Genomic DNA, 11,199 nt, shown 5'->3' with positions numbered 1-11,199 from the left:
AGCACAACTAGATGAACATACCAAGAAAATAAAAAAAGTAAACATCCTAAAGATCAATACTTCAGGTGAACTTAAAGTTAAGGTTATTACAAATCTGTCTTATAAATATTGGTTATTAATAACCAACGGTTTTATGAGATCATACAAACCAATTAGTGTATGTGCAAGCTCTCCCTTTCCACCTCTAATTGGTGATGGCATTTGAGACAAAGTAGATTATATAAATTCCAATTTATTTCACAAATTATGCTAGAGCAATAGAAGCAGCGAGTAACATTTATCGGTCACAACTAGTGCCGTTGTTGGTCAATACCATTAAGAGTTAGAATAAGGAGAAGGCAAGACCGAAGTCTCACAAATGACGGGCTTATCGTGGTAGCAAGCAATGTCGTGCCACTTAATGCCGTCGTTGTAGAAGTTGTTCATCACTGCTAAGCAGTCCTCGTGTCCCTCACGGTTGTCTGGTTGTGGCTGACCATTCCTGCTCACCGTGAAATAAATTAAGTCTAGTTAACTGAACTATAACAGTTTAGTTGCATCATTATACAAGAGGGACAGTATAATATTCATAAACACTGGGAAAGGTGACCACATACCCTCCAGTATGGGACCACTTGCTGTAAGTCACCAAGCTTCCCGACAGCCACCGCCAGACGCCATAACCTCGTTTGTTGCCGCCAGTCCAGAAGAACTTTACTGCATCTGAAATAGGATCAAAATTAATCTCTTCTGCACTTTTTGAACCCCCAACTCAAAATTAAATTTGGAGATCAATTCACATATAACCTAAAGTTTATGAATTTCTAAAGTTTTCGAAGTACACATCATTGGATCGCGATATATATATAAATATATATATATATATTTATATATATATATATATATATATAAAATAAATAATCAAGAGGTACGTACGTCTAGCAATGATGTCAGTAATAAAGTCATCAATATCTTTGGATTCGATGGAGACAAGTCTGAAGTCTCTACCAAGACCCGAACAATAGGAATTGCCTTGATCCCAACTGAAGGTGGCTTGGGTTCTGCACCAGGATAAGTGGTAACCGCGGCTTTTGTAAGTGGCGTGTACCTGTGGGGTGCCAGTGTTACAATTTTTGCTTGCCATTACGCATTTTTTTTTGGTGAAGCGTAGTAAACAAGAAATTTATTATACGTACAAGAGCGGAGGAGTGGCCACAAAGGTTCAGGGGCGACTGTGTAGGTAGTGGAGAAGCAGACTGCACCACAGGTGGTTGTGGCGAGAACGGAGGAAATGCCACTTGTGGTGACTGGAAAACTTGCGGCTGGATTGGAACGTTTTGGGGAATGTTGAACTGATTAAAGGTAAAGGCTGTAACCGAGGCTGAACTGGGAACCCCTGCTGCACTGGGAGGGCGTTCTGAATCTGTAGGTTCCTTACAAATGCATTTGGAGCAATAACTGTATTCGGTCGAGTTAAAGAAATGCGTTGGTTCTGTTGGTCAGTGAAAGATTCTCCTCCCTGGCCAAAGTATTGACCCAAACTTACACCAACACTCAACATAAACATCCATATTATAATCATCCTAGAAAGGACAAGAGAAAAATTAAACCGAGAATAGTAAAACAAGAAAATATTCTACCAATACATACAATAACAACAACGTCTACTTATGACAGTACTTGACTATCTCAACAGTCGATGCACGAGCGACTCCAACTGTGGGAAGTGTGGCCAGCCCGCCCCTTATATTACCATAGCTCAAGCAACCACGGGCGCTGATTGGCCGATATTCCAGCTTAGAGTCACACCATTGGCTAACCTGCTCCTGGTTTTAAACTATTGATTCAAATGTCACTAATAACTCGCTAACGGCCAACTGATCATTTCCAAATTGAATTATAAATCGTGCTTAGCATTCTTTTATTGTCAAACAAAAAATCAATTTTAATTAAAAAGCAAAAATTTTAATTTATAACCTGTTGGGTAAAACCGAGTGACAAAACACGTAGCTATAAGCCTCAAGTAATTAACACACACACACAGAGGACAATATTTTATTTCAATACACTGGATATAATTTTGTTGTATTGGTTAAATAAAAAACACAGGTGGTGAGGTATTGTTTCCGAAATAAGGTGATCAGAAGGTCCCAATCTTATGGTATTGTTCGACTCCTTCCGAAATCGGGGGTTTTAAAGGACTTGTGCAATTGGAGACCTTTTCCTTGTTAAATCAAGATTATAAAATAATATCGAAACTGTTGGCGAGCCGTCTGAGGCTTGTTTTGGGTCGGGATGTGTCGCCGAAAGCAGCCCGTCCTCCAAATGAAAACCCACAAGTGATTCCAAGCACCCTCCAAACCTCACTGTTTTTCAATGAAAAACGGTTTACACACCATTCACAACTGATTTCGTTCGAATACTTCCGGAACAAGAGCTTCACTGACGATTTTTGTTCGAACCACAACGCTATAAATGCTTCACCCACCTACTACAAATACAAATAATCACCAACAGAGCCTAAACACCTTTCCAAACCTAACCTATGTCTATATATATATATATATATATATATATATATATATATATATATATATATATATATATATATATATATATATATATATATGTCGTACCTAGTAGCCAGAACGCACTTCTCAGCCTACTATGCAAGGCCCGAATTGCCTAATAAGCCAAGTTTTCATGAATTAATTATTTTTCGACTACCTAACCTACCTAACCTAACCTAACCCAACTTATTCGGTTGCCTAAATGAACCTAACCTATGAAGATAGGTTAGGTTAGGTTAGGTAGGGTTGGTTAGGTTCAGTCATATATCTATGTTAATTTTAACTCCAATAAAAAAAATTGACTTCATACATAATGAAATGGGTAGCTTTATCATTTCATAAGAAAAAATTTAGAAAAAATATATTAATACAGGAAAACTTGGCTTATTAGGCAAATTGGGCCTTGAATAGTAGGCCGAGAAGTGCGTTCTGGCTACTAGGTACAACATATATATATATATATATATATATATATATATATATATATATATATATATATATATATATATATATATTTATATTATATTTTCTTATGAAATGATAAAGCTACCCATTTCATTATGTATGAGGTCAATTTTGTTTTAATGGAGTTAAAATTAACGTAGATATATGACCGAACCTAACCAACCCTACCTAGCCTAACCTAACCTAACTTTATAGGTTAGGTTAGGTTAGGTAGCAGGAAATGTTAGGTTAGGTTAGGTTAGGTAGGTTAAGTAGTCGAAAAAACTTTAATTCATGAAAACTTGGCTTATTAGGCAATTCTGGCCTTGCATAGTAGGCTGAGAAGTGCGTTCAGGCTACTAGGTACGACATATATATATATATATATATATGTCGTACCTAGTAGCCAGAACGCACTTCTCAGCCTACTATGCAAGGCCGAATTTGCCTAATAAGCCAAGTTTTCCTGAATTAATATATTTTCTCTAATTGTTTTCTTATGAAATAATAAAGCTACCCATTTCATTATGTATGAGGTCAATTTTTTTTTATTGGAGTTAAAATTAACGCAGATATATGACCAAACGTAACCAACCCTACCTAACCTAACCTAACCTATCTTTATAGGTTAGGTTCGGTTAGGTAGCCGAAAAAGGTAGGTTAGGTTTGGTTAGGTAGGTTAGGTAGACGAAAAACAATTAATTCATGAAAACTTGGCTTATTAGGCAAATTCGGCCTTGCATAGTAGGCTGAGAAGTGCGTTCTGGCTACTAGGTACGACATATATATATATATATATATATATATATATATATATATATATATATATATATATATATATATATATATATATAAATATATATATATATATATATATATATATATATATATATATATATATATATATATACATATATATATATATATATATATATATATATATATATATATATATATATATATATATATAGACTAGAAATAAAAATGAATTTTGGAGAATTGATCTTTGAAATACCATCAACAGTGAAAAGAAATGTAAGAAAGATAGAGAAAATTCGTTTTAGAATTATTAATCTTACTTTTTCGGTCATATTTAATAATATATGTCTACAGGAAAGACTGCTACCAAAATATACTAATATATATATATATATATATATATATATATATATATATATATATATATATATATATATATATATATATATATATATATATATATATGTATATATATATATATATATATATATAAATATGTCGTACCTAGTAGCCAGAATGCACTTCTCGGCCTACTATGCAAGGCCCGATTTGCCTAATAAGCCAAGTTTTCATGAATTATTATATTTTCTCTAATTTTTTTCTTATGAAATGATAAATATATCCATTTCATTATGTATGAGGTCAATTGTTTTGTATTGGAGTTACAATTAACGTAGATATATGAACGAACCTAACCAACCCTACCTAACCTAACCTAACCTATCTTTATAGGTTAGGTTAGGTTAGGTAGCTGAAAAAGTTAGGTTAGGTTAGGTTAGGTAGGTTAGGTAGTCGAAAAACAATTAATTCATGAAAACTTGGCTTATTAGGCAAATTGGGCCTTGCATAGTAGGCTGAGAAGTGCGTTCTGGCTACTAGATACGACATATATATATATATATATATATATATATATATATATATATATATATATATATATATATATATATATATATATATATATATATATATATATATATATATATATATATATATATATATATATATATATATATATATATATATATATATATATATATATTAGTATATTTTGGTAGCAGTCTTTCCTGTAGACATATATTATTAAATATAACCGAAAAAGTAAGATTAATAATTCTAACACGAATTTTCTCAATCTTTCGTACATTTCTTTTCACTGTTGGAGGTAATTCAAAAATCAATTCTCCAAAATTCATTTTTATTTCTAGTCTGACGCGACACTTGAGCGCGTTTCGTAAAACTTATTACATTTTCAAAGACTTTAGTTAACACATACACAACTGAATAGAACTTACACATCTCCGATTTTGTTTATATCTACATTTGAGTGAGGTGGATGGGGTGAGGTGGTATTTAATAAGGTATTAATTTCATCAACACAAGCCAGAACATGAAACAATGGGTATTGAATAGAAGTGATTGTAGAAAGCCTATTGGTCCATATTTCTTGATGCTTCTATATTGGAGCAGAGTCTTGAGGTGGGTAGAATATAGTGGTGCATTAATTGGCTGTTGATTGCTGGTGTTGACTTCTTGATGTGTAATGCCTCACAAACGTCAAGCCGCCTGCTATCGCTGTATCTATCGATGATTTCTGTGTTGTTTACTAGGATTTCTCTGGCGATGGTTTGGTTGTGGGAAGAGATTATATGTTCCTTAATGGAGCCCTGTTGCTTATGCATCGTTAGACGCCTAGAAAGAGATGTTGTTGTCTTGCCTATATACTGGGTTTTTTGGAGCTTACAGTCCCCAGGAGGGCATTTAAAGGCATAGACGACGTTAGTCTCTTTTAAAGCGTTCTGTTTTGTGCCTGGAGAGTTTCTCATGAGTAGGCTGGCCGTTTTTCTGGTTTTATAGTAAATCGTCAGTTGTATCCTCTGATTTTTGTCTGTAGGGATAACGTTTCTATTAACAATATCTTTCAGGACCCTTTCCTCCGTTTTATGAGCTGTGGAAAAGAAGTTCCTGTAAAATAGTCTAATAGGGGGTATAGGTGTTGTGTTGGTTGTCTCTTCAGAGGTTGCATGGCGTTTCACATTCCATCTTATGATGTCTTCGATGAAACCATTGGAGAAGCCGTTGTTGACTAGGACCTGCCTTACCCTACAGAGTTCTTCGTCGACTTGCTTCCATTCTGAGCTGTGGCTGAGAGCACGGTCGACATATGCGTTAACAACACTCCTTTTGTACCTATCTGGGCAGTCGCTTTTGGCATTTAGGCACATTCCTATGTTCGTTTCATTAGTGTAGACTGCAGTGTGGAAACCTCCGCTCCTTTCCATGACTGTTACATCTAGAAAGGGCAGCTTCCCATCCTTTTCCATCTCATAAGTGAAACGCAGCACGGAACTTCGCTCAAATGCCTCACTCAACTCCTGCAGATGTCGGACATCAGGTACCTGTGTAAAAATGTCGTCAACATACCTGCAGTATATGGCCGGTTTCATGTTCATGTCGACAAAGACTTTTTGCTCAATGGTACCCATGTAGAAGTTTGCAAACAGGACACCTAGGGGAGTAGTTTGGAGTAAGGCGTCCCTGTACATACCAGTTGCGTTGCTCCTGGTAGGATGGGTTCGAGTCACGTCTGGGGTGTGAGTTTTCAGTTGCATATACTCCTGGGGACCATTCAGGCTGGTTCGCATATATATATATATATATATGCGAACAAGCCTGAATGGTCCCCAGGACATATGCAACTGAAAACTCACACCCCAGAAGTGACTCGAACCCATACTCCCAGAAGCAACGCAACTGGTATGTACAAGACGCCTTAATCCACTTGACCATCACGACCGGACATAATGAGGTGATAGCCGAGGCTATATGAACCACCCCACCGCCGGCACTCGGATAGTTATCTTGGGCATAGCATTTTACCAAATCACCTCATTCTTTGGGGCACACGTGAGGAACACAAATGCGAACAAGCCTGAATGGTCCCCAGGACATATGCAACTGAAAACTCACACCCCAGAAGTGACTCGAACCCATACTCCCAGTTTTCAGTTGCATATGTCCTGGGGACCATTCAGGCTTGTTCGCATTTGTGTTCCTCACGTGTGCCCCAAAGAATGAGGTGATTTGGTAAAATGCTATGCCAAAGATAACTATCCGAGTGCCGGCGGTGGGGTGGTTCATATAGCCTCGGCTATCACCTCATTATGTCCGGTCGTGATGGTCAAGTGGATTAAGGCGTCTTGTACATACCAGTTGCGTTGCTTCTGGGAGTATGGGTTCGAGTCACTTCTGGGGTGTGAGTTTTCAGTTATATATATATATATATATATATATATATATATATATATATATATATATATATATATATATATATATATATATATATATATATATATATATATATATATATATATATATATATATATATATAGAATGGAAGGGAGTACCACCTCTAGCTGGAAGAAGGGGGACCCATAGCCTCGGAGGAAACCACGCATAACGCATTAGAGGGAATGTTTAGATCCCCTCCAATACAGTTTCTGTGTGCTTTTCTCCTACCACCCCCTTCCTTTTTTATTTTTTGTGCTTTATTATGCATTTGATGGTTACAAGATATACATGGGTTGATACAAAAATAATAATGCAAAAAGGTGCTTTAAGGTTATGGATCTCTTGAAAAACACAACAGTGGGAAACATTGATGAATGTCACAGACGGGTTCGATCATTGTTGCAAGTCAAACACTTCTTCGAATTCCTCTGAAGTTGGACTAGTGCCCAAGACGCAACAGGCATTTCCCCTCTGAATCGCAGCACTGAGGCCCTGGAACAAGAAACTTTTTGCTCTCTGGTCTTTTGTAGCGCTGATCAATTTGTCCCTCAATTCCTTCAGGAACTTCAATGCACATTTTCCCCACGAACCGAGGGTCTCCGAGCCGATCGGTACAAAGCTGTAGCAGTGTGCTAGACCTCTGTATTTAATAATTTTCTGCGATTCCCTGAAAGAAGCAGCACCACCGCTTTCACGTGTGCTGTAGTGGAGGTAGGTACTGGCCAGTGTGGCAGCGCACGTGTAGTCCCATACCACTTGCTTACCATCCTTCCAAGGTAGCAAGGTGACCCCATCAGGGAGCTTCTGAGGGTCGTTAGGTCTGGATAAGTGTGGTTCTCTTTGTGCCGGGCAGCGGGCTGTGGTGAGGCTCCTCTTGATGATGCCGTTGACTTCTTCATGTCTTGCAATTTTACCCTGTGATTTACGACATACCAGACCATGACGACCATATTGGTCTACCATCGCAGTTCCGCAGATGCACCTATGTTCGGTGAGGATGGGGGCGGCAAGGCGAAGGGCAACTCCAATGCGGAGAGCGTCATGACTGAGGCGAGTTCCCAGGGCTGCATTGGGCACAGCAAATAATAAAAAAAAAAAATATATATATATATATATGCACAATATGCAAGAAAATTATAATATTAATTTGTATGAAAGAAAATTCCTGTTTTGAATGAACAGCATATAAACATTTATGAATGCGTCTGTGGGTCGACCGCTGGATGTAATAGACTTGAGTCGAGGACGGGTTGCCGGACAAGTTTTGTGGGGTGCCTGATCGTTTGATTGATTACATAGTTGTAATAATATAATTAGTGACGTTGTGTTTCACTTAACTGAGAATAATATTTGGTCTTCTGTGATTAATTTGGATTGTTCTGAGACCTTTTTGAAAGAGTTGATCTTGAGTTGGTTTAACATGTTCTGTGACAGGTGGGTGTGGCTCAGGGTGTTATATACAGGATGAGGATGCTGTATCGTGAGTGTAGGAGTTGTGTTTGTGTCAACGGGTTACTGAGAGATTCCTTTGCCATTGAGATATCAGTTCGCAGGGATGCCCAATTTCCATGGTGCTGCATATGTTGTTTCAGTCTGGGCGGGGGTCTGTACATAACACAAGGGAGCTGCCCGTCCTCCAAACAAAGACCCAAACGTGATTTCATGCGCCTGCCAAACCCTCCTGTTTAAGAATGAAAAATGGTTTACAAACGACTCACAACTGATTTCGTTCGAACATTTCTGGAACAAGTGCTTCATTGATGAATTTTGTTCGAACCACAACGCTCTAAATGCTTCACTCTTGTATTACAAATACAAATAATCGCCAACAGAACCTAAACACCTAACCTAACTAATGCCTATTTATATGCACAATATGCTAATATATTATAATATTAATTTATATATGAGAAAATTCCCGTTTTGAATGAACAGCATGTTAAAATTGCTGAATGCGTCTGTGGAGTCAACCGCTGAATGGAATGGACTTGAGTCGAGGATGGATTTAAGGGAGTTAATTACCTCATCAGACTACTGTGATGGGTGAAGGTGTACTTTTTTTTTATTTTTATTTTTAAAACAGAGCAATTACAGCGTACAGTAACCATATAACAGGAAAGCACAGAAGAACGCAGAATAACAACAACACATAACACGTAACACATAACACAAAAGTGAAAACAAAGAATAACATAAAACTCAACAGAACACACACACACAAGCAAAGCAGCACTACCCAGAAGGGGCGTGCCAAAAGCCTCAGGAATGACAAAAGTGCACAAAGAGCACAATAAAACCAAGGGTAAAATATAAACATGGAATACACATATACACAATAACACAAACTAACACAAACACAAAACACACGCACCATGCGCCACACCACACAACAGCAGACAACACACCACAGAATCGAGAACACAATAACAGAACATGGTAATATAACAGTGGAAATACAACATAGTAAATAAAATGTAGGAAAATAACAAGGGAATACAACAAAGCAATACACAGCACAGTACATAGATCAAAGGAAACAGAACACATTTGCATTACATAGTAAAATATCAAAATAAAAAATAAAAAATAAAGAATCGGTATAACACAAACCAACATTGGAACATAGAATACAGTAAATAGGACACAGATAATAGAATAAATAGTAAATAAGCATAAACAAAAATGGAATCTTACACATAGGTAACAATGAAATACAGGCAAAAAAGAAAAAACACTACAGCATTATAACCCAGCCAGGTAAGAAAACAGGAAAAAAAAAGGAACCCGTATTACATAGCTCAACAAAACAACGAAAGAAATAAAGCAACACAAAGCAAGAACCACACACACAGTCAATCATCTTCTTATTTATCCGGATAGAAACGATGCGGGTACTTCTTCCTGTAGGCATCCCACTGAGCCCACATTTCCATAGGCGCGTTAACGTGACTACGCGACCCTCGCGGTCGATGCATGAAGTCAGGAACATCCAGCTCGGCGCCCTCCACCACGGAGGCGGTAGGCACGGGAAGAGGCCGCACAGAGGGCTTTGATACAGACGGTGGAACCACACGGGACTGAAGCACAGGAGTCGGCCGGACACAGGCCGGCAACATAGCGGGCGGAGTCGTAGGGACGCAATCACAGAGGGCGATGGTGCAGGGGCCGACACCACAGGGGACGGAGTAACAAAGGACGACTGAGCAGAGGACAAAGGCGTGGAAGGCACAGACATGGACGCCAGAGGCACGGAGGCCGCTGGAATAGAAGCTTTTGTAAGAACCGGCACCAAGCCGGTTCCTCGCAACCTCGGCCGGTGCCACAACCTCCCAACCCGGGGAACCAGCAACCGGTGACACGGAGGCAGCCGACACCGGACACCGGACAAGGGCTAGGCGACAATCCCACCACAGGACCCATCACTGCTGCAACACGACCCACAGGAGCCGCAAAGCACTCCAACAGCGTCGCACACATCACCATCCCCAGAAGACGAACTCCCGGAGTCCTCAAATTCCCCGACGTCGGCCCAGGCCGCATTACGAGGCGGAGACAGACTCAAAGCTTGCCGCGAACGCTTGGACACAGGTCCAAGTGATCGTCGGAACTATTACCTCCGCTAGGAAGCACCGCAGCAGAACCGCTGGTTTCCTGTGCAATTCCCTGCAGCGCACGATCACTCAACATTGCAGCCTCAACAACCCGGGGAACAGGACCACACACCGCAGGAGACATCAGAGTGTGCACGTCGATACGGGTCGAAGACACAGCTGCCAGAGACAGTTCAGGCCGAGGCGCAGCCTCGACGTTCGGAATCACGAGACCACACACCACAGGAGACACAACTGGAGACTCGACAGGAGACGAGGCAGGCAGGGGAGGCTGAGGTGCGGGAACCGGGGATGCACTTCCATCCACTCCGATACCCACAGCCACATCGAGGCCGGCATCAGAGACTGGCAACGGGGCACCAGAGGACTGGGAAGTAACACGTTCCACAGCAGCACCTACCGACAGGTCCAGGACTGCCAACTGGGGAAAAGTCTTCCTCCCTGAAGAGGTTCACAGGCCCAACCCGGCTCGCATGACATCCCACAGCCTGATGGCCCGAGAGTCCGCACCGGAAACAAGTCCGGGGCTGGCCCCCATAGAACAC

The 11,199-nt window shown here is 39.7% G+C and overlaps 1 protein-coding gene across 1 annotated transcript; it reads right to left on the bottom strand.

The window, feature by feature from the left end:
- Positions 1-216: 216 nt before the first annotated feature.
- Positions 217-10,159, bottom strand: LOC138354814 (collectin-12-like). The gene is made up of 5 exons (XM_069309310.1): positions 9,928-10,159; positions 1,176-1,471; positions 916-1,087; positions 597-702; positions 217-481 (listed from the first exon to the last, which is right to left on the bottom strand). The coding sequence occupies exons 1-5, from the start codon at positions 10,157-10,159 to the stop codon at positions 316-318; spliced, it is 972 nt and encodes a 323-aa protein (XP_069165411.1). The 3' UTR covers positions 217-315.
- Positions 10,160-11,199: the final 1,040 nt, after the last annotated feature.

This window comes from Procambarus clarkii, chromosome 64 (genome assembly GCF_040958095.1).
Source record: "Procambarus clarkii isolate CNS0578487 chromosome 64, FALCON_Pclarkii_2.0, whole genome shotgun sequence".
Lineage (NCBI taxonomy): Eukaryota > Metazoa > Arthropoda > Malacostraca > Decapoda > Cambaridae > Procambarus > Procambarus clarkii.
This window is presented reverse-complemented; position numbering and strand designations above follow the sequence as displayed.

Bases quoted from the DNA above. Each gene is read 5' to 3' on its own strand.
- LOC138354814 (XM_069309310.1), bottom strand. From the start codon at position 10,159: ATGTTGCCGGCCTGTGTCCGGCCGACTCCTGTGCTTCAGTCCCGTGTG. The intron at 1,088-1,175 runs GTACGTATAATA...GGCACCCCACAG, and splicing joins GTGGCCACTCCTCCGCTCTT to GTACACGCCACTTACAAAAG. The intron at 703-915 runs GTACGTACCTCT...ATCCTATTTCAG, and splicing joins TACTGACATCATTGCTAGAC to ATGCAGTAAAGTTCTTCTGG.